General features: G+C 38.2%; 1 protein-coding gene across 4 annotated transcripts in view; it reads right to left on the reverse strand.

Moving 5' to 3' along the window:
- Window positions 1–21,060, reverse strand: part of LOC139763654 (oxysterol-binding protein-related protein 3-like) — a 98,891-nt gene extending 77,831 nt beyond the window's left edge. Inside the window, exons 1-8 of one of the 4 annotated variants that reach the window (XM_071689937.1) lie at window positions 21,005–21,060; window positions 17,227–17,368; window positions 15,995–16,073; window positions 14,004–14,131; window positions 10,967–11,134; window positions 7,021–7,159; window positions 3,471–3,590; window positions 1,204–1,272 (exon numbers count right to left, since the gene is read on the reverse strand). In XM_071689937.1, the coding sequence (XP_071546038.1) occupies window positions 1,204–1,272; window positions 3,471–3,590; window positions 7,021–7,159; window positions 10,967–11,134; window positions 14,004–14,131; window positions 15,995–16,073; window positions 17,227–17,331 (808 nt within the window). In that variant the 5' untranslated portion in view covers window positions 17,332–17,368; window positions 21,005–21,060. The remainder of the gene's footprint in view (window positions 1–1,203; window positions 1,273–3,470; window positions 3,591–7,020; window positions 7,160–10,966; window positions 11,135–14,003; window positions 14,132–15,994; window positions 16,074–17,226; window positions 17,369–21,004) is intronic. The other 3 variants (XM_071689939.1, XM_071689938.1, XM_071689940.1) reach the window with 3 other exon arrangements.
- Between the last annotated feature and the right edge of the window lie 4,025 nt (window positions 21,061–25,085).

Genomic DNA, 25,085 nt, shown 5'->3' on the forward strand with positions numbered 1-25,085 from the left:
GTTTACAGTAAGGCATGTAACCAGCAAACTTTTTCAGAAACATGCAAGTGCAGCAGCTAAATGGCTGGTTAAGCAGCTTCTTGAGCTCAGAGGCCACATTTATGTATCTAAATGTGTCACAATTCTGGGGCAGAGAGCTGACTGGCTGATGTAAAACTTGGGGAGGGATTTGACTGGCTGAAGAACCAAATACAAGGAAGTACTGAAGGATACAAAGAGTGAATCCAATGAGCAGAGGCTTGGTGAGATATGATGCGCTCCAATCTACAGGTGACCCTGAATTCATCCACGGTCATATCTGAGGAAATCAGTAGTGTTGGAGACAGTCACATGAATGGCACCAAGGATTGGTTGGAACTTATATTGTAACTACCAATTAACCCAAGTCAATCAGTGACTAATTTGATCTGTAGACAGACTGCTTAGTTTACATATTTGGGGATTGATTTCTAATTAATGTTCTAGGTTTTTCTTTCTGTTAATAGGATATGTATCTTCATATGAAATTTGCCAAGTACACTGGGGACCTTTTTACTACCCTTCCACAATAAGCAAAACTGGTAAATGGATGATCCCTGGGAATTCCATTCCTGGGTGTGATACACAGATATCAATCAAAGAACTTCCATATGTTTCAAGGAAAAGAGGAAAAAATATTTCTTAAACATCAAAGGATGTTAGAACATAATGAATTATTTCATAATCAGCACAGGCCAGTTAAAAAACTGGCACATCTGGCCATTAAACTCCCGTATGTCTCCTTTCGGAATTCTTTGTATATGATGAAGTGTTTGTCTCATCTCTAAAGAATGGATGCAAAACCTTACTTTTTCTAGCTCCAATGTCCAAATTAAGGGCAGCAGAGATGAAAAAATGAAGTAGTACAGCTGGAGAAGGGTACAAAATCTGCTACATAGGGGAATGGACGAGAACCTTTCAAGATGGCACAGCCATGTTAGGCATGTAGCAGATGATGAGCTAGCTAAGATGATATGCAGCAGAATGGCTGGTGGTGCTGGGAGAAAGGAGAGAATGCTAAAGGGTTGGACAAATATAGTGAGCAAATTGTTAACTCTTACACAGTGGCATTGGCTGCAGTGTCCACCTGTATTTGCGCATCAAAAAATCCAATTCAATTTTTTCCTCCATACATTGATAGAGGTGTAAGCAAAGCAAAAATTACTAAGAAAGGACTATAAATACCTTTGTGTTGGCCTGGTCCACTGGTGAGTGAGGGGCGGAGGGGTGTGTGGTTGGCACGTCTGACAGCTCCTGATAAGAGAGAAGGTTGTGGAGTTGCTGTTTCTTTCTTTCTCTTGGCCTTGGCTTCAGATTTTTACTCTTATTTCATACACAGGCATAATTTTGAAGGAGAACGAAATAAATATATCTAGAAATATTACACTACTGTTTCCCCTATTAGAGAGCAGAGGAGGGTGCTTTGAAGTGGTCTGGTCATGTGGAGAGAATGAGTGAGGAAAGACTGACAAAGAGGATGTATGTGTAATAGATTGACAAAGAGGATGTATGTGTCAGAGGTAGAGAGAACGAGAAGTGGGAGACCAAACTGGAGGTGGAAGGATGGAGTGAAAAAGATTTTGACCGATTGGGGCCTGAAGGTGCAGGAGGGTGAAAGGTGTGCGAGGAAAAGAGTGAATTGGAACTATGTGGTATACCAGGGTCAACGTGCTGTCAATGGATTGAACCAGGGCATGTGAAGCATCTGGGGTAAACCATGAAAAGTTTGTGGGTTCTGGATGTGGAAAGGGAGCTGTGGTTTCGGTGCATTATACATGACAGCTAGAGACTGAGTGAACAAATGTAGCCTTTGTTGTCTTTTCCTAACCCTACCTCGCGCATATGTGAGCAAGCAGAGTTGCTGGTTGGCTCAAGAGGATGTCTTTAATTATGATGACACCAAATTCCTCCATCTCCCCAAGATTACATAAAGACAGAATCAGGCACAACTCATATGCAATTTCTTCAACATGAACAAAGTCTTAGCAACGGCAGTGGAGATGTCTACCATACTGGCCTTCCTTCGCCTTGCAGAATCCCACTAAAATAATTCTTTAGGTCACATATTTCTTTACACTTCTCATGTTATTACACTTAACTTTATTTAACAACACAAATATATAACAACTGTTAATTCTCACTCCCTAGGTCAGCCAATACGCTGTATATCTTTAGCTGGGTCACCATCTACGGCCTAACCTGCAGGTCAACAGCAGTGCACCTGATGCAGACGGGGTACTTAGGAAAGGAGAATTTTTTCCCATGCCTTTTTGACGACAAAAGAGACCTCTATACACTACCATTGGTACACTTAGGCAGATGGATATTCAGAAGAGTGAAAAGTTTATTAATCTTTTGACAGAGGAAGTTGCTCATGGGTTAAGACAAATGTATCAGATGAAAATGCCTGAGGAATATTTTGATTATGTGCAATGAAGTACGCATGTGTGAAAAACATAAGGCTTGAAGAAACTAATATCAGCTGAATCAATTTACAGGAACCAAAGAAAAAATCAAAATTCCATTAAAATCAATTAATGAACCAACTTGCTGTGCTAGTTAACAAATCAAGTGCTTGTGTTATCATGTAGATGCACATGTTCATTTTAGCCCACTAAGTGCAATCTGGATGTGCATGAATGAAATGAAAGGCTTTATGCACCAAATCAAACTAAAACAAATAAAGTTAAAAATAATGGATATATATATACAAAAACATAAGTCTTTCATCAATACTAGAAATAAGACAACTCAAATAACAAGATTATAACAGGAAGCCTATGTCCAATTCATTTGTATGCTTGTCTGTAATTTGTAACTCTGACAGAAAATGGACACAACATGGTCTTGCTGATATGCTGCAATTAAGATCGGTTCTGATTTCAGTTTCGAAAGATTCTTTCTATATATCACTTTTTATGAAATTCAACAACTAAGAAAGTTCTTCAAGTTGTTAGGTAACCAGTTTCAAACAACCTTATAAACAGTGTTTCTTCCCATAAACTTCCTGTAACATACAGGTTCTGGCAAAGAAAATTCTAGTATTCTGAAACTATAATGTACACCTGGTAAAGAAGCTTAATTTGTGTCACACATTATCATTTCAGAGATTAATAAATCGCACCTGCTCCACAAACGTAATTACAATACTAACCTAACTTGTATAGTTCTTCAGTAAATACTTTACTGAGCAGCACTGTTAAGTTCTAAATGCTTAAATGGTGTATGGATAAGTGGTAACCAAAATATCTAATGAAAATCTGCATTCATTTTCCCACTCACAAATTGAGAAATGACACAGAGGATAATGACAAGCAGATGTGAAGATAATGATTTCTACTGTCATTTAAACAAAAACCAAAATAAAAAAGAAAAACCTTAAAAACTAAAGTTTCCTTATTCTACATGTGGGGTTCATTATAAGTTTGGGGGTTACTCTGTAAGTTATCTACCTGCAGCAGCCCCAGTCAATGTTGTGCCTGTGTTGGATTTGCTTTCACGACCTATTGTTCCTGGATGTGACCCAGGTAAGGAACCAGGCAAAGAACTCCGACCACCTGGCACAAGCGAATCTGTAATCAAATTAATCTTAAAAATTTGCTAAAAATGAGAGTCAAATCATCACGAGTGATGAAATCAACAAAATGTGCCCTCTGCCACCAACTTACGGATTATCTGTTAACTAATCAGCTAGAAGAAAAAGGAGGCAAAAACTTAACCCAGCTCTTTCATATAACCAATACAGGGAAAATAATAACTTTTATGGCAATTTCACATGCAACAAGATAACTATACATGTTACCTGCTGTTGGAGTGAGCATTGCTGAGATGTATACAGAAATCCAAAGCAACATATGCAAGTGACAGACAAGTGTTAAGAAGAAAGGAGCAAAACAGTTAAGAGAAGAAAAAGGAATGTATGATTACAAACTGGATAAACCAATGCAAGGAAAAGCAACAATAAATACAAAAATGTTATGAGACTGACTTATAAGGTTAAAAACGTAATTGTGAAGTAACAATCCCTTGTCTTCCTGTCCTAAGTATACTTGGAAAAAAGGATCATACAAAAAAGAATTTTTCAAAGTTAACTTGTGTTCTTTTTATCTTTCAAATACAGGCCTGGTGTAACATGGGGTGTCTCACAATGTTTGAAGTCTATCAACAGATGGTAGAGCTACATGAAAGGAGGATGGTGAGGCCTGTGTGAAAAGCTCTGACGGATTTTCTTTTTCTATCCACATTTCCATTCATTTCTTGCCTGAAAATGAACAATGAAAATGAAACGCATGATCATGATGAGATAGCTGGGACTATGATGAATCAACAAAACTGTTTGTTGCTTGAGTTTGAAGTCAAGTAAATTTGGATTTATCTCTTGTTCAGCATGTCCCACAATTTCAAAACACAGGTGCTTCTACTGGGGACAGTTTTTGGCATGTACAAAGTAAATAAGCATGTATAACATTCTGCACATCTTTATGTGATCTGAGATATCACAGGATGGTATTCTGGTTGTCATAAGATGTATAATTTCTAAATTAAAATCTATAGAATTTCTGTGACACTTTGCCTATGTGTATATATTTGAAGAATAAGAAAATGGGATATTTGTTGAACCACATTTTGGATGCAAATGGGTAATGTAATGGATTAACATATATAAGAAGTATGGATCTGGGAAAATGAAAATGCATACTCTCCCAAAAATGTATTGGCCTCTCTGGGCTTGAACTTTCGAATAATCTACAACTGGCCAACCAAGTTTAAAACTTGACTCTGCTGTCACCTTGATGCAGTTCAACTGCAACAGGGTGGCAGCGGCAGCAAAGTCAAGTTTTAACCTGGGTCAACCAGTTGTAGATTATTAGAAACTTCAGGCCAAAGGGGGGAATACTTTTTTAGGGGGAGAGTGTACACAAAACAATAACAAATGACCTTCTGTCAAGTCAGGAAATAAGAAGGAAGATTAGAGATGTAAGCCTCTTGATGGATCAACCTATTACATAATATATCAAATATTATTAATGATATGAAGGATCATGGAAGGAATCATTCATTTTTCTTCAAACATAACTTTTCACAGATATTTGACAAAATGGACAATAAATAACATACTTTTATATTTCATTGTTTACTGTACTGTTATTTGTCATGAGATTTTTTGTCAATTTCTTCCATTCCATATATATGAAAATGGAGTGAAAAAAGAATAATGGATACAGAGAGATTTGGGTAAATTGTTTGTGGAGTGTACCTGACTCAGGCGAGGAGGAGGAAACCACAATTGGAGAGAAAGATTATACTAAGTGAGACATATAGAAATATGTCAGCATCAATTTTTCACTTTAAAAACACTTAACTTCATTTTTCAGTGGACTCTTTCAAACTCTCTACCCTTGCCTACTAACTGCTATGATTTACACTACATCATTCATGTAAAACATGCACAACCTTCACTCCTTTAATCGCTCTTTCACTCAATCACATTAACACTTTCAGAGTGCACTTTTTTTGACAAACTTTCCTACTTCACATAAAGTGCATCATCTACCACTCTGGCCAATCCTATAAAGCCAAATTACATTTACTTGAATTTCATAATCTCTTATACTAATATGATTAGGTGCTGATAAACTATCAAAATCATTATATTTCTTTCCTAAGGTAAGAGTTAAGCATTTTTGGTTTGGGAAAAATGCATTATTCACTAGACTAGCCAATCCTTATTAGGGTGGCACGGGTGCACTGGGAGCATGATGATAGGCAAATGAGCGGCAGTGGGAGCCACAGATATAGTGCCTATAAAAGACTTACAACTACCCACCAGAGTCACTAATACGTTACAAAGGCCTCTAGGCAGCTTATGTGATTCATCCTTTGTTTGGGTTGCCAACAGAGCATGAAAAATTAGGGTCAGCATGTGTTTCAATCAAAGGGCAACAACACTGAAAGAGTTAATGATAAGTGAAGCCATGATCTAAAGTCTAAAACAAAATTGAAAATACTACATGATTGAACACAATCCTTTGCCCTATTTTAATATACCAGTAACAAAAGCCATTCAGGAGTAATAACCTCATTTCTTTACCCTGACTCTTATGCTGTCATGTAAATTGCACAAATAAAAAAAAAAGCCTACCATCTATAGCCAAGCCCAATTTACTATTCCAAACTTTACTATGACCACATCACATGTTCTGGTTCAGCTTACTGACATCATATTGACCCCTATATTCAGCAATGATCCAATTCATACTATCCAGGGGATGGCTCTCACCCCCTTAAATATTAAGACCCCAATACTCAAACTCCTCTTTCACTTATTCCTTTCATCTCCTTGGTCTTCCTCCTCCCCTTCCTCCCTTTAATTCTGACATATGAATCTTCTTAATCAGTCTTTCTTCAACCATCCATTCCATATGTCTGAACCATTTCGGCACAACCTAGACAGCTCTCTCAATCATATTGTGTTTGCTATCACACTTTTGTCTTATGCTACCATTCCTTACACAATCAACCAATCAACCCACCTCACACTATAGTTTGTCATGAGGCATTTTATTTTCAACATGTCCACCTGCTTCATTCTTTAGTATTCACATCTCATGACTCAGGATCATAAAAAAATGTCAGGATTGCTAAACCTTCAAACATACCCATCTTTGCCCTAGAAGACCATTAACTCTCCCATCACAAACTCCTCACTGCACTTAGTACCTTGGTTCTTCCTCTACCAACCTACGACTGGCTTAAGCCCCATACAGTAGAAGAACCATAAGTTTGTTTAAATCTAAACATCCATCTATATACAATGCCCACTTCCACCAATAACAGGGTGATACATCCAAAATCTTCAATCTTATCTAAACACCAAAGGCACCACACTTTCATTCAATACCATTTCCTTAAATAAATTTCAACAGCAAACATCATATCACCCAAACTTCTATTCCATACCATCAGTAGACAAGATTGATTGAAAGTAAAAATTCCTCTAACCTGTTGGTGAGTCATCAGATGGTGATGTAGGTGACGTGAGCTTCGCAGGGTCTTTACTATAGAGGATCTGGTGTTGCTTGTGAAGGCGATGCTGTTTAAGCTGTTCAACCCACTGTAGGTACAACTCTCGGGATTTACACTGAAAACAATATATTCAAGAAATCAACCAATGTGAAATAACTTCAGGTACTTATTAGACAAAAATCTTCCAAACTTTACATGTTTAGGAACACTCACGTGCTCTGTATAGAGATGGCCTGTGCAAAAGAGAGAAATAAACGAGACAATTGACATTAATGACAGAAATGGGTCAAGCACACAGCAGGGCAAACCATAAATGCTTTCTGATTATACTTCCTGGGATAATCAACCTGCTTAAATCATTCAGTGTGCATGGTAATGAGGGCCTTATTGCAAAAGATGTCTACATCCTAAAGTTATTTACGATATCGTCAAAAAGTTACGATATTCATCTGGGGAACTCCTTCCATAAATAGATGTTATCTTAGTTGAGGGAAACATGTTGAAGAAGCCTTCTCCATATGAGTTAAATCAATAGTAGTGTGCTGCAGGGCTGAGTTCTGGGAATGCTGCTCTTCTTGGTCTGAGTAAATGACCTGTCATAAGGACTGGACTCATTGCTGAATCTGTTTGCAGATCATCTCAAAGTTATAAGGGAAATAAAGAATGAGGTGGACTGCATCAACCTACAAGAAGGACCTAGAAAAACTCCAAAGCTGGTCTAATACATGGTTCATAAAATGCAACCAAAGTAAAGGCAAAGAAAACACAATAAAAGAGATCCTCTATCTATATAATCATCAATCAATTCCCAATACCATTAGATGAATCAAGTAAACACAGCTTCCATTATGTCACTCACATCCAAACTTTTGTTTTTTACACCAACCTATGTCCATCACGCTAAAGGAAAATATACACTCCCATACTTATAAGTGTTTCATACCATCAATTTTACTTTTCATGACAAAACAAGGCAGTCACTTAAGTGTACCAAATTCAGCTTAGTGCTGAGACAATAAGCACAGAGTTATCAAGAGATTCAGAATTCCGAAATAATGAATATCAGTCCACTGTTAAATGAACTGGTTCCCTAATTCATGAGTTACATTACCTTATGGCAAAATTCTGGTAAATAAGCCACCTCAAGCAGAGGACAGGTGTTTTACAAAAGAAGACAGAACTTTTGTCCAACACTGAAGCCTTTACCATAAAAGAAACCTTCAACCAACAATATTAGTGATGTCTGATACAAATCTTACTGAAGGTCTGCTCCTTCCATATTACATGAAAATACCATCAGTTACCAGCATTCAAAAATTCAAAACTTTTCATATGACCTTACAAGAACCTGATTTTTCATTTTCCAATCTATCAGGACATGACTTACTGAAAACAGGACGAAGCATATCATCACCATGGGAACTCAGGGAACTACTGCTTGCTCACTCTCCCAGAAAACTATGATGACATTGACCAACACACATAAAAATTCACAAACAAAATCAAGATATTCTTAATGATGTTTTCAATTCTATATCCTGGCAAAGCAAGAGTACCAACCATACTGACAGGAAATTTTACAAAGGACCAGAGTAGACAAAAGACAATGAAAGGTGCATTACTCACTGGTATGTCTTCAAGCACAAATGGAAGGCCCAAAGGGAAGCACAAACCCAAGAATCAACCACTATGGGGAAAAAAACTTGCCTTCTCTAATATCCTTAAACAACCTGGTATTTGAGGTATGAATTTTGCACAGCCAGCCAGCCCTCAAGGAGGAGAGGAGCCTTTAGATCTGGTTAAACCTCCCCAAAACACCTCCAATATCTCCACTCAAGTACACTTGGGGTGGCTTTTACTGGCAAGCACACAAGGCAAACAAGCCTGGAATAATAGTAAAATTATATTTCACACTTCTCTATGTCAATCTAGTTTGTTTTCACCTTGCCAGCACATTTTTAACATATTGATTGAGCCTCTCAAGTTCACCAAAGTTTTAGCTGGGCAAATGATATCGGGTATCAATGTGATGTACATCTGTCTGCTGCTTTTGTCCAACCCATACAAAACGTGACCCAGGTTAGCCCTCAGCACCACCTGTAAAACTGAACTTGGGGGTACAGGTACACCGCTGGTTTTCCAGCAACTGATGGTTTGGCACCTCCTTTAGTCTGGACGAAATTACTTTAGAGAACTTGAAATTACTGCGGCCACCAGACTAGTTTACTGGGCGGCCAAAGATGGCGTTTTGTGTAGGGTGCACTTATTTACATTCTTTACACTGCACTTGTTAGTGGTGATACTGCAATTCTGTGAGATTCTTAGCTTATTCTGCCTAAATTTAACCCTAGCTATGGCTTCTAAGACATATGAGAATGTCAGTTGTGGTGTCAAACGTGAATACCAGTCCATCTACAGTATTGGTCCATCAACTGTTTATGATATAAAGAAGCAAAAGAAGAAAATACTGAATTTCTAAGCAGGAGCAATTCCAAAAAGCAAATGACGATTAGAAAAATTATGAAAGATGGTAAGATGATGGAATGGTTTTGACAGCATTGGAATGATGGAGTGGACTTGTCAGGTAGCATGATAATGGACCAGGCTAAGTTGTTCCATAAAGAACTTAAATTACAACATGAGCATGACTATGGTGAAGGATGGCTCCAAAGATTCAAGAAGCATCATGGAATTTCCAAGAATAAAGTAAGCAGAAAAAAGCTGTCTGCAAACCACTAAGGGGCTGCCGAGTATGTGGACGAATTTGCGAAACTCGTAGCTGACAAGCACCTCCGTCCTTAGCAGGTGTATAATGCATATGAAACTGCATAATTCTGGGGATGCACACCTAGGAAAACACTAACAAAAGAAGACGAAGAAGACCCCGCAGGATTCAAACGGGCGTATCTAGGGGAAATAGTGCCTATGGCAAGCACTGAAATTGTGCCCCCGTCCAAACATATGAGACCAATAATTAATATCTTTATTACCTCTGCCAAGGAGATTATGTTTTTACTGGCATTTGTTTGTTTGTCTGTGAGCAACTTTCAACAAAAGTCATGAACAAATTTTGATGAAATTTTCAGGGAAAGTCAGAAATGACTCAAGGACCAATTGATTAGATTTTGGGACTGATCTGAATCATTGTCTGAATCCAGGCTGCCATTACGGAAATATTATTTTTTGTGAATAACTATTGAACTAATACTATCAATATGATTCCAGATGCTAAAGATATGTTTTCATGGTCAAGAAATCTAAATCTTTATGATGCAAATAATTTTCTGGATCCAGGATGCCATTGTGCCACTGGCGCACCCCTTCAAGTGGCACCCAGGGAACCTGCCCTACCTTCCATACCCTAGATATGCCACTGGATGTAAAATTAGTGGGTCAGAGGTGTGTTGATGAATTATTATTATGTGACCACGGTTGGTCCAGCAAAATGGTTAATCTGACAAGGCTTTGGAACCAAGAGTGCCAGAAAATCAGTGGTGTACCGAGAGTATGTTTCACTTGTCTGGCAGTCAAATACATAATGAATACTCTTCCAGCAGAGAAACCATAGCAAACTTAAAGAAGGGCAACCAAAGTAATCCACTCCCTTAGGAATAAGCCTTACGAAGAAAGACTGAAGGAGTTAAAATCACTTTCCCTAGAAAAAACTGACTAAGGAGATCTCACATACATTTTCAAAAGACTAAATAATTTCAAAAATAAAAATTTCTTCAATTCAGACAAAGATTCAATGACCAGAAATAATGGTATGAGGGGTGACATAAGAGCAATGAGGGCAAAAGTTTTTCACATGATGTGTGGATGAAAATTGGAATAATCTGCCTCCTATTGCAAGAAATGTAAGTCATGGCTAAAGATAAAATCATACATGTTATATCAAAATATCACTTTTCTGACTGCATACCTTAAGATGGAAAATAAGGGTATCAGCGTCAATGTCAATGCGTCGCCGACGTGCTTTTGTAGATATAACAGACATTCCAATATCCATTCTACCAAGGATCTTCCCTCGAACCAAATCTGCCACAGACTTGGCATATGTGAGGATGCTCTTATCTAGGACAAAATACCTCTGTTGAAGAAATGAAGAATAAAACTGTTGTTCTACACCCACACAATAATATCATAAACAACAGAGCATGATATGAAAGATGGATCCATCTAAAATGAGGAAAAAATGTATATATTAACCATATTCATGACATTACAATAATGCTTAAAGTAAAAAATGACGAAATCTTTTTTCATTTACCTCATTATAGTATATATCTTAATTAAACCATTCTGCATGGGACACAGCATTCATAGCTTTGTTTCATGCTGGGCAAGGTTTTTGTAGTTCTAAAGCTGTTATTCCTAAAAATGTTATGTTAAAAAATGTGATCATATTACTGGCCAGAAAATTTTTCCACAAGAATGCATCTAATAATACAATGAAAGGCAACTGTAAAAATTACGATCAACTCACATGCACTTGATTTAAGAAAAGCCTGAAGGGGTGAAACCCTTTACCCATGGTAAATTCTGAGAGCACACTGATATGTATTTTTACATATGAGCTAAATTAATTCTTTCACTCCTAAATCCATATGGAATATGATTTACAGAAGAGTCTTAATTGAGAGTGCTTTACATTTTGAATTTTCTTCCATGCATCTGATGGAACCAATTGTTTGTTTACTGGGGCTTGCTTAAGGCATGAATAGGTGTCTTTTGTAAACTGCAGCTCTAAGTAGCCTACAGAAATATCTAGTGGCTTAGTGAATGACATCAAACAATGGTTCAGATGAAGATAATTGTCAACTATCACATCTGGACATATCAGATCACGAGGAGTGATTCTGAATTTAATATTGCAGGGAGGATCAGACTTCTGGTAAAACAAGGAAAAATGAGAATGAAGGATGACACCTTGGGTTGCTGGTATGTGGTGACCTTATGTGGTGACCTTCAATGGTGGTGAGGCATCAAGATTTAAATGGTTTTGTGCCATTGCTCAAAAATTTATGGTAGATAGCAAATAATTTATTCACATTTCAAACTTTGTCGAAATCCATCAGGCTGGGAACTCACCTTTTCTTAATGTGTGTAAAACTGAAAGGGTTAAAGAGTAACGGATTATGGCAGCAAAAACATTTCCTCCAGAGTGGTCCCTTAGAAAGCAAAAGCACTTATGGCCCTTTTGAATATTCTAAGTCTCAGAAGTAAATTTGGATTTCAGTGAATAATACATAATAATACATTATTTAATGTATGTATGACTCATGGTGAGGTGCCTGAGGATTGGCGGAATGCGTGCATAGTGCCATTGTACAAAGGCAAAGGGGATAAGAGTGAGTGCTCAAATTACAGAGGCATAAGTTTGTTGAGTATTCCTGGTAAATTATATGGGAGGATATTGATTGAGAGGGTGAAGGCATGTACAGAGGATCAGATTGGGGAAGAGCAGTGTGGTTTCAGAAGTGGTAGAGGATGTGTGGATCAGGTGTTTGCTTTGAAGAATGTATGTGAGAAATACTTAGAAAAGCAAATGGATTTGTATGTAGCATTTATGGATCTGGAGAAGGCATATGATAGGGTTGATAGAGATGCTCTGTGGAAAGGTATTAAGAATATATGGTGTGGGAGGCAAGTTGTTAGAAGCAGTGAAAAGTTTTTATCAAGGATGTAAGGCATGTGTACGTGTAGGAAGAGAGGAAAGTGATTGGTTCTCAGTGAATGTAGGTTTGCGGCAGGGATGTGTGATGTCTCCATGGTTGTTTAATTTGTTTATGGATGGGGTTGTTAGGGAGGTGAATGCAAGAGTTTTGGAAAGAGGGGCAAGTATGAAGTCTGTTGGGGATGAGAGAGCTTGGGAAGTGAGTCAGTTGTTGTTCGCTGATGATACAGCGCTGGTGGCTGATTCATGTGAGAAACTGCAGAAGCTGGTGACTGAGTTTGGTAAAGTGTGTGAAAGAAGAAAGTTAAGAGTAAATGTGAATAAGAGCAAGGTTATTAAGTACAGTAGGGTTGAGGGTCAAGTCAATTGGGAGGTGAGTTTGAATGGAGAAAAACTGGAGGAAGTGAAGTGTTTTAGATATCTGGGAGTGGATCTGGCAGCGGATGGAACCATGGAAGCGGAATTGGATCATAGGGTGGGGGAGGGGGCGAAAATTCTGGGAGCCTTGAAGAATGTGTGGAAGTCGAGAACATTATCTCGGAAAGCAAAAATGGGTATGTTTGAAGGAATAGTGGTTCCAACAATGTTGTATGGTTGCGAGACGTGGGCTATGGATAGAGTTGTGCACAGGAGGATGGATGTGCTGGAAATGAGATGTTTGAGGACAATATGTGGTGTGAGGTGGTTTGATCGAGTAAGTAACGTAAGGGTAAGAGAGATGTGTGGAAATAAAAAGAGCGTGGTTGAGAGAGCAGAAGAGGGTGTTTTGAAATGGTTCGGGCACATGGAGAGAATGAGTGAGGAAAGATTGACCAAGAGAATATATGTGTCGGAGGTGGAGGGAACGAGGAGAAGAGGGAGACCAAATTGGAGGTGGAAAGATGGAGTGAAAAAGATTTTGTGTGATCGGGGCCTGAACATGCAGGAGGGTGAAAGGAGGGCAAGGAATAGAGTGAATTGGAGCGATGTGGTATACTGGGGTTGACGTGCTGTCAGTGGATTGAATCAAGGCATGTGAGGCGTCTGGGGTAAACCATGGAAAGCTGTGTAGGTATGTATATTTGCGTGTGTGGACGTATGTATATACATGTGTATGGGGGTGGGTTGGGCCATTTCTTTCGTCTGTTTCCTTGCGCTACCTCGCAAACGCGGGAGACAGCGACAAAGCAAAAAAAAAAAAAAAAAAAAAAAAAAAAATACATTCAATGAATCTAAAGTGCAGAGAAGGCAAATTTTCCTCTGTGCAGATTAAAAAGCTACTATGCTTAAGAACTAGTCTTACCTTATGCCAACCTTTAAGTGGCCACTTGCGACGTTTAAGTAAGAAACCTTCAAATTTCTGAGGGACTAGGTCAAATCTCTGCCCTTCTTTGAGGCCTTCAAGAATTTCCCATTCCCCCTTTTTGCTTCCTAAAAGAAACAAGATTGTTCTTAAACATACATTATCATCATGAAGAGATTATAACACTGAATCATGTATAAAGATCGCTAAATACTCTCTTAACTAAAGAACCAGGGCTTAAGATACAAGCACATATAAACCCTGAAGAGCTTTTGACTAGAGATGTAACGGGGAAAATTCTCCACATAACTAATTATAATGGCCCCAACATTGCTCCTCACTAAATATGAGTCATTAATATGTGACAGACTGTAAGCATAGCTTGCTATGTCCAACAAAGCCACCTACCGGCTCAAAATCAACAGGATATACAATCTATATGTGAGATGGAAGCCAATAATTCTTTCAACCCCTGCTCATAGTCACAAATAGAACTACCTGAAGTTGGTAGTCTCCATCAGACACATGAACAACTATCAAACCTGATATGGGATACCAGCAAAATATACTTTCTGAGGAGATACATCATGCTATGATCAAACGCTTCATCCTGGTAAAACAGAACAAATTCTCTTTTCTAGGAAAATAAATTATCTGAGTAAATAGCCTTAATACTGAATCCTTTCTCAAGTATTCTGGATCACAGTTTTCTCTCATCACAACCATGGCTTCTATAAGGTAACATTCTCTCCAATTCTACTCGTTTGGTCATCCTCTCTTTACCACCAGTTGTCTCCAGACAGATAATTACATGAGTTGAGCAATGCCTCTAGATGGATAATTATGAATCAAGTAGAGCTGAGCAATGCCTCTAGATGGATTATTATGCATCAAGTCTGCATACCATACACCAAGCCTGGGTGGTGCCTATGGTAGCAGTGGACAACTATTTCTCTCCACAGTCAGACAACCTCCACCCATGTCAATGACAGCACATTTTTGCGAGTTCTCTTGAAACACCATTAAGCAACTATTCACTAGATTTAAAGGACCAGGTTGATGATCCTGAATCATTTGACAATCATAATCTGTCTTTGAATCATGTGGAGATGATTTTATGGACAATGACTTCAAGCACTGAAAACTGAATAAGATCTATCTATCTATCTATATCTCTGAGGCCCATTCCTTCTATGAACTCCCATTAAGGGGGTGACCACAGAAAAAAAGTCTCCACTTATCCCTGCTCTTACATGCCTCCTTTGCATACACCATTCCATGCATTCTTCCCTTATTTCTCTCCCTCTGGAACTCTTCCACTGTATTTCCCAATGTTCCTACACAATTCTTTTCATACAAATCCTCTCATACACTAGGTATAATCTAGACTCGATATGATCCTGATAAATACATTAAGTATAATGTATTTGTGCTAAAATCTACTAGCCTAAAGCTTAATTCTTTCCTACTTCTTAGAAACTAATTAAAGTGATATTCCACGAGCTCAAATACAAATATTTATGCTACAATGAGGGCAAGAGATTTTACAGCTCTTCTAGGTTATTCAGTTTTGACAAAAAGGCTGAAAAATGATATGCTAGGCAAAAATATGAAGCAGGGCATAAACAGAGGACTATGCAACTATAATGAAGTTCTCAACAGCTTAAAATTATTCTGGGTACATCACAAACAGCAATTACAAACATAAGAAAAGGAAAGTATCATCTGCAGTATGAAAAGAGAATTATGAGATTAGGTAACAGTATGAAGCACAAAGATATGACAACTACAAAGGGTCATGGACTAGTCCCTCTTTCTATTGATATGTTAATTTCGTCTCAGTGTTACCAAACTTAAAAAAAAAAAAAATTATATAAATTTCTTTTAGTTGTAGCAAGGCTACTTAGAGACAACTTATGAGAACCATGCACAATCGACATCAAGATATTTCTGTCAATCCAAAGTTAAAACAAACAATCTGAAAAACTCACTGGTCTTGTGGGAGCTATTGGGTGATCGACCTGCATCTTGGGACTCTGCAGATAGGCTATTCGTATCAATACTCTGGTCCTAGAACACAAAAATATTTAATTGATTATAAGGAATCTTTACATCTGCTTGATGGAGTAAGGAGGATACTATTAAAATCTGTAATAAACGTATATATATCAAGGCTACCATCACAAGAAACAGGACATCTTGTGTCATGAATAGGCTGGGAGACATCACATTATGTCATTAAAACAAAGACTTTCAAATAACAAGTTCTGCAAGTATAAGTACAGTGATGATGATTATCAATTCCAAATTCTAAACAAAATTCTATGCAGTAACTTTCTATTTAAGCAATCAAATTCTTCAAAACAGACTGTACAACTATGAAAATGACAAATACAAAATGCATATGGATATTAAGTTAATACCAAGCAATTTACAATAATCTCAATATTTTCCCTTGTTTCTATTGTTCATGGTCATCCAATCCCCGCTTTTTATTTGGCATATGTTTACTTAAATTTTCATATGTGAAAAATCTAGAATAAAGTAAGATTAAACAATTCATGCTAAAGTGAAATTACAAACTCATGAAATAGCAAAGGCACTTTATTGCTAATTTAGTTAAGACAAAGTGTTGGAGGTGGCATCTGGTCCCGATCAGGTTGTGGGTGAGTACATATGATTCTCATCTTAACGTAATAAGACTGATGCCTCAGGAGAGAAAGAAAGCAGCTTATCATTTCATCTATCATCACAGTTGTTGCAATGGCGTTGGGTTGATCATCAAAACTGCTAAAACTTGAGAGCATCAGGCACAGGACTTGGTAAAGTTGGTGTCGTTATCTTATCTGGGTGTCTGGTGTTTGATACCTTCTTAAACAGGTTTTGTAATATCACTTGCTTCATGTAATTATCTACACTTAGCAGCTCAGAGTAAAACAAACAATGGACTGTGGTGACAATGCCTGCACAACTGAGTAGAAAATTTTGCAAGCTCGAGCACCAGTACTGACCACCAGTGCCCACACTTGCAAAGGCCAGGTTATGGGAGCAGTTGAAATTTTGAGCAATGGACTGGAGACATTAGAGTACAATTGAACATTACTAAAATGATAGCTTACTATGCATTAACTGTTTAAAGAAGCTCCACTGTATTCTCTAAAATGATCCCCAAGGTAACATTCGTATTTCTACTACCTCAATGATGCAAAAATAAATGACTTACCGATTCTGAGCCAGGGGGTGGTGGGGGCTTCCCTTTTTTTTTATGTTTGGATAGCTTGTTGTTATAACTGGTAGGGTCCACCCCTGTATACCGTGTGCTCGACATCTCAACTTGATCCCAACTCTTACTTAAGGTACAGCATCTGTAACATAATCAATATCCTATAAAGAAGATACACAAAGAAAGATGAATTAAATGAGTTTTCTGTTACCATGTTACAATCCAAATTCTAAAAATCAACACTCCTAACAAACAAACGCTCCTAAAAACCACAGTGCAAGAGCACATTCAAGATTTCTATCAATTTCGACTATGAGTTTCCAGAGGTGGCCCCTTAGTTTACTATTTGCTGCCAAAATATAAGCCAATGTTCATGCTACATGAACATGGGATAATTCAAGTTCCATGCTTCCCTCAGTTATCTGAGTCACATTCATAAATCATACCTTTATAATGGCGTCCAAAAACTATACACAAGTGGTAGTGCTCAGCGACGAGTTGCTAAGAAGAGTCATTTAGTATTTACAATTGTGAAGCAGTGGAAATATAAGTCTTACAGATTTAGTGACATGACTACTGTGTATATCATGCCAAAAGCTGTTTGAAAAACAGTTCTTTACCGAGAAGGACTCTAATAGGGGAGTCTGCTAATTGTATATCACTGCATAAAGTTAAAGTAGCTAGCCTAAAAAAAGGCTTTTGTACAAATGGCTTACACACTGTCACAGTGAACGTGTACCTGTCTCTGGGTCACTTTTATGTCAGAAGACCAAACTACTTCATAAGAAGCCAAAAATGAGGGAACTTTGAGACTTTACGTTGGAGTTGCATCATGGCATTTACTACCTCAAAATCAGTCATGAAAAACTCTAGACAATGAGGCCACTAAAAGATATGTTGAAAGATGAAACCTTTACTCTACACTCGATTTATAATGCAGATGATGCTGGACTTTCTCAGTGTTGCTTCCTAAGAAACAGGCATTGTGCTGCAGATGAACATTCAGTGATAGTTATAAAGGAAGCAAATGAAAAAGGTGACTAACCAGGAACCCAAAGTGGCAAGACATATCCATGATTTATCTATGGTGCTCAGCCTCAGTCCCTATAAGGAGGCCAGTAAAGGTGTTATCCCTGATTTACAGAGGTAATAAATGGGCCTGGATAACTAGATAACTGAAAACTGAGTGACCTGAAATCAATCTGTTGTGGAGGCTCTGACTCACAGTGTTTCTATGTGGAAATGTTATTGCAACTTCTTCCCCTAACTGTATTTCTCTGATCCATCCCATGGATTAGAGGGTAATTCATGTTATGAAGTACAAGAAGGAATTCATGTGTTGCATGTCTAATGCTGCTTCACCTGGCTGTGAGCTCAACGCAAATGAGTTTAATCATGAATTTATGGCCTTGCATGGGCATTGGAGTCAGTGATAAAAGTGAACACTGGAAAACTTTATGCCTAAATTAAAGCCATTCTCAATGTTCAGTGACCCCAAGAACAACAATAACTTTAAAGACTTAAAAATGTAGGACAGTGCAAATAAAAAAACTGATATGGTACACTAAACGTTTGAACACTGAAGCGAGTATGAATCTTTTGAGATATTACGGAAAAGGATGACTTGCAACAATGAAGTACCTGCGGTCTCCTAGATGATGAGTTACAACTATCAGCTTGGCTACTCACTCCAACGAGGCAAACAAGAAAACAGTGATAATGGCAGTGAAGCACAAGGGAAAGAGTACAGAGGGTTCTTGGAGGAAAGGAGTTGCAAACCAGCAAGCAATAATGTCTGCACCACATCTAAAAATATCATCAAACAGAATATAAAGCTACTCAAAGTGAATTGCTCTTCAAGGAATGTATAACCAGGCTTGAAAGTGTAATAAACATAAAAAAAAGTGCAACTCCAACCCCTTCATTAAGCCCACTCCCTATCCATGATACGACCAAGTCTTAGCTAATCTTTAATGACCCTGAAGTCATGGACATCGACACTGATTCCTGCAGTGGATGAAATGCATGACCTGCCTCTTATCTCTTTCTCTGCTTCACTATCACCTCTATATCTATATAGCTACCAATCTCTACATTTAACTACAAAGGATTTCATGGGAGTTTGGAGAAAAAAAGGGTTTCGAACAAGTATTATACAACAAAATTGAAGAGTGATTTTGGACAAGGTTGTATCGTCATCAGTTGATGTAAGAGAGTACTGTAAAGTCTTGTCGGAGAACTTGCTTCAAAGGGGTCCAATCTGTCCCTACTACGGAGTGTAGTGCAGCCTTAAAGATGATGTTGAAAATCATTCAAAGACCATACACACTCACTATGATAGGAGGCTTAAGCGCTCCCATCACCACCCATTCAAAGACCATACACACTTACTTTGATAGGAGGCTCAAGTGCTCCCATCACCACCCAGGCATACCTATCACCTATGACAATGCCGTATGCAATCATCAGATGTACGAGATGCTGTACTGGACCAGATAATGCTATCCCCCTCCCTCTAGCCTAACTCAGGTAGCCCAACATAGTGACAAAATACGATATCAAAAATATAGACAATATTTGATCACGGCATCAAATGGCTCGACTGGGCAATGTAATGCGTTCAACACCTGCATATTACACTGTTTTACGCAATGTTACAGAGTGATGAAATGTCCTGAATGACTATCCTGAGCAAGAGACTGTCCAAAGAGACATTCTTTTCTGAAACGCAGTCTGAATTATGGGTTGTTCTGAGTGAAAGACTCGTATGATAATTGTCCAGAGTGATAGTAGGTCCCGAGTGATGGGCTGTCCAAAGTGATGGATGGTCTGAGTGACAGACTGTCCTGAGTGACAGACGGTTCTGAGTGACAGACTGTCCTGAGTGACGGACAGTTCTGAGTGACAGATTGTCCTGAGTGACAGACGGTTCTGAGTGAAAGACTGTCCTGAGTGACAGATGGTTCTGAGCGGCAGACTGTCCTGAGTGGCGGATGGTTCTGAGTGACAGACTGTCCTGAGTGACGAACGGTTCCGAGTGATAGACTGTTCTGAGTGACAGAATGTCCTGAGTGATAGACGGTTCTGAGTGACGGAGGGTTCTGAGTGAGACTGTCCTGAATGACCGACGGTTCTGAGTGACTGACTGTCCTGTATGACACACAGTCCTGAGTGATAGACAGTCCTGAGTGATAGATAGTCCTGAGTGACAGACTGTCCTGAGTGACGGACGGTTCTGAGTGATAGACTGTCCTGAGTGACGGACAGTTCTGAGTGACAGACTATCCAGAGTGACTGTACAGTCTAGAGTGCTGGACCGTTCTGAGCGAGGGAGTCCTGAGTACAGGAGTGTCCTGAGTGACACACATAACCCTGGTGGCGCCTGATCCTGAGTGCCCTGGCCACAGCTGCCCAAACCCCTAGACACTCAGGCTCCATTAGCCTCCCCTGGCCGCCACTCAGGTCACATATACTTACTCCTGGAAATCTGAGTGGCCATGGAGCTCAAGAATTACATAAATAATCCAACCAAGTTGTTAACCTAAGGTCATTAAGGTCAGAGGGACATATATGAATGGGTCATTAAGGAGACTTGAGTGACCCCTGGCCAGCCTCTCCCAGGTTAACATGCCCACCAGCCCCTCGAACTTTAACCTTTGCCATTAACTCCTCGCCAGTAATGGTGACATTAACGTCTCCCCCCGAGACCTAGGGTCCCACATGGTCATGCTGGTGCAGCCACAGCATGACACCGGGTAAAGAATGGTAGTAAACTCACCCTGAAATGATGACATTCCCCACAAATCCACAGTAAACCTACAGAAAGAGACGTTTATAGAGCCCTAAATTTTTTTTTACTGCTTTGGGATGCCTTAGGATCCAACTCTATGTCATTACAATGATATCTATTAAAAACCAGAATTTATGGAATCATGTGTTACTTTTAAGAAAACAAGGGCGTCATTTAGAAATTTTAATTAACGACATATTTAATATTTTGACCATTGAGATGTGAAAGAAATATGTAATCTTCATGCTCAACACAGACCTAAACCTATTCAGCGTCGTCCTTAAGCGAATCGGAAACTATTTTGTTCCAGTATTGTGTCGTCTATACTGCAGACACCTTACACGATCTGGTATGCAAATAATCAAAGTCTAAAGTTAATAAATAATATTTATATTCACTAAGGAAGTCTTTCATATTATCTTTAAGTATCTCAATTTATCAATAAAGGAGATAATAAACTATAGATACTATGTATTCATGGAATTGACATAGAAAAGCTGTTTTTTTCTCAAATCCCGGTAACTCTTATTGGAACAAAATATTATAATCAAGATTAATCCAAGAAGATGCGGTAAAGGTGTTATCAAAGGTGATTGATTTTAGATAACGTATCTCCCCCTTCATGAATCATCGGCCTTCCATAAACAAATGACAACCGCACAACAAACAGCTGATCATAATCAAAACAGTGAGGTCGCATTACCAACAACATCTTGAATTCAGACTAAATCTTTTACTTCCTCATTATTATTATATAAGATAGATTCTCGTCCTTATTATCCAACCTTCCTTATAAAATTGAATCTAGAAACTCATTTTTTATTTAATCTTTTGATCAATTATTTGGCTTTGGTATTAGTATTATAAGTATCTATATCTGAAATTATGTTTGTCTTCATCCAAGAATGCGAATGCAAATCCGGATTTCTTTATGGCGAACCCAACATGTGATGGTTGTTCTAGCGTGCGATAAGATTGAATTAACTTAATGACTTATATTTACCATTAAAGTATACTGCACTCTGTGAAAATAAATAATATAGTCATTATTCATGAATAATTAAGAATTTCCCAGGTACCATTTAAGTATGAAATAAATGCTTTACACAAAAGAATGTTCAGAAAAAAAAATGGAATAGGTCAATATAGTGATACATTATGCATCATTAATGGTTTATTCTACATATTATAAAAACCTTTGCTTCCTAAGCATTGAAACTTTGTACATAAACTTCAACATATCCAAATAACACGAAAAATATTTTATATGAAAGTTAAAAACACATGGAAATCAGCAATGGTTTGGCATCAACACCATCTATCGGATAGACATCAACCCTATCTATCAGATAGACATCAACCCTATCTATCAGATAGACAGCATCAAAAGGCCAGAGAGAGATGTGCACATGTATGATGCTTCTGACGTCATAAGGACCAGGCTGGAAGGGTCAAGGATGCTGAACTTATGTAATAAGACCAAGCTGGCCAGAACCAAGGCTGCTGAACTTATGTAATAAGACCAGGTTGGCCAGAACCAAGGCTGCTGAACTTATGTAATAAGACCAAGCTGGCCAGAACCAAGGCTGCTGAACTTATGTAATAAGACCAGGTTGGCCAGAACCAAGGCTGCTGAACTTATGTAATAAGACCAAGCTGGCCAGAACCAAGGCTGCTGAACTTATGTAATAAGACCAGGTTGGCCAGAACCAAGGCTGCTGAACTTATGTAATAAGACCAGGTTGGCCAGAACCAAGGCTGCTGAACTTATGTAATAAGACCAAGCTGGCCAGAACCAAGGCTGCTGAACTTATGTAATAAGACCAGGTTGGCCAGAACCAAGGATGCTGAACTTATGTAATAAGACCAGGTTGGCCAGAACCAAGGATGCTGAACTTATGTAATAAGACCAGGTTGGCCAGAACCAAGGCTGCTGAACTTATGTAATAAGACCAGGTTGGCCAGAACCAAGGCTGCTGAACTTATGTAATAAGACCAGGTTGGCCAGAACCAAGGCTGCTGAACTTATGTAATAAGACCAGGTTGGCCAGAACCAAGGATGCTGAACTTATGTAATAAGACCAGGTTGGCCAGAACTATGGCTGAACTTAACTAGTTACATTATATTTAATGACTAAATCACCTAAGCTGGCAGCCATGCCATGTGTCAACACATACAAGAATGCAAAATAATAAACAACCAATAATCATAAACACAAAACAAAAACCTGCTTTTGAAATTAATGACACATCAAGAAATCTAATATATATATATATATATATATATATATATATATATATATATATATATATATATATATATATATATATATATATATATATGGGGATTTTTCACTTTAAAATTTTTTATTCTGGGTCACTTATGGAAAATATAACTTCATAAATCAGATGTAGATTAAATATAACTTCATAAATCAGATGTACATTAAATATAACTTCATAAATCAGATGTAGATTAAATATAACTTCATAAATCAGATGTACATTAAATATAACTTCATAAATCAGATGTAGATTAAATATAACTTCATAAATCAGATGTAGATTAAATATAACTTCATAAATCAGATGTACATTAAATATAACTTCATAAATCAGATGTAGATTAAATATAACTTCATAAATCAGATGTAGATTAAATATAACTTCATAAATCAGATGTAGATTAAATATAACTTCATAAATCAAATGTAGATAAATATAACTTCATAAATCAGATGGAGATTAAATATAACTTCATAAATCAGATGTAGATTAAATATAACTTCATAAATGAGATGTAGATTAAATATAACTTCATAAATCAGATGTAGATTAAATATAACTTCATAAATCAGATGTAGATAAATATAACTTCATAAATCAAATGTAGATAAATATAAATTGCTTATCAGAAGAGAAATAATGAAAGCAGTTTTTTCCCCCAGATAATGTCTTCCAATAAGGTTTATTTCATGGCTTTCTTCCTGTGTTCAGAATACACTTGGGAGAACAAGGATAAAAGACACTCATTTACCACTGGGATCTATCCACTGTGAAAGCCAAACTACAGGACGGATATATATATATATATTTTTTCTTCAGTGGTGCTGGCCCTGAGGGAGCACCACTGTGATGTATCCACTGTGAAAGCCAAAGTCAAACTACAGGACAGATATATATATATATTTTTCTCCAGTGGGGCTGGCCCTGGGGGAGCACCACTGTGATCTATCCACTGTGAAAGCCAAAGTCAAACTACAGGACAGATATATATATATTTTTCTCCAGTGGGGCTGGCCCTGAGGGAGCACCAGCTGTGCCCACCTTCATATACGCAGTGGACACCACCACCGGATGCTCGTGGTGGTGTCCACTGCTTTTTCTCCAGTGGTGCTGGCCCTGAGGGAGCACCAGCTGTGCCCACTTGCATATAAGCAGTGAACACCACCACCGGATGCTCGTGGTGGTGTCCACTGCTTTTTCTCCAGTGGTGCTGGCCTGAGGGAGCACCACTGTGATGTATCCACTGTGAAAGTCAAAGTCAAACTACAGGACAGATATATATATATATATTTTTTTCTCCAGTGGGGCTGGCCCTGAGGGAGCACCAGCTGTGCCCCACCTGAATATACGCAGTGGACACCATCACTGGATGCTGAACACGTCTCTTCTTCTCACCTTCAGCTGCCACGCTCATTAATATGAGTTACGATCTAACCTCAAATTGGGTCACGGGCTGTTAGGTAACAATCGTTGCCTTTGTTAATGAGGATGATAATTGGACGTAGTTAAATGCCTTTAATTCACTTAGGACATTAAAAAGGTGATTTAATCTCCACCAAACTGTGTCATTTTACGTTGCCTTTGGAACAAGATCATAGTAATTAGTATTTACACCCTTGTTAGTGGCTAATTAGCTCTTAATGAGGCAATAGTTTCCCTTAATTATGCCAGAAAGGTTTGGGAACTACCCTAACAACTCGTTACGCAATCAACCACCTCCTCAAACAACCCTTGACCTAAATATATCACATAATTCCTCTCCATTTCCGCCATGACAGGTAAC

Source organism: Panulirus ornatus, chromosome 47 (assembly GCF_036320965.1).
Source record: "Panulirus ornatus isolate Po-2019 chromosome 47, ASM3632096v1, whole genome shotgun sequence".
Taxonomy (NCBI): Eukaryota; Metazoa; Arthropoda; class Malacostraca; order Decapoda; family Palinuridae; genus Panulirus; species Panulirus ornatus.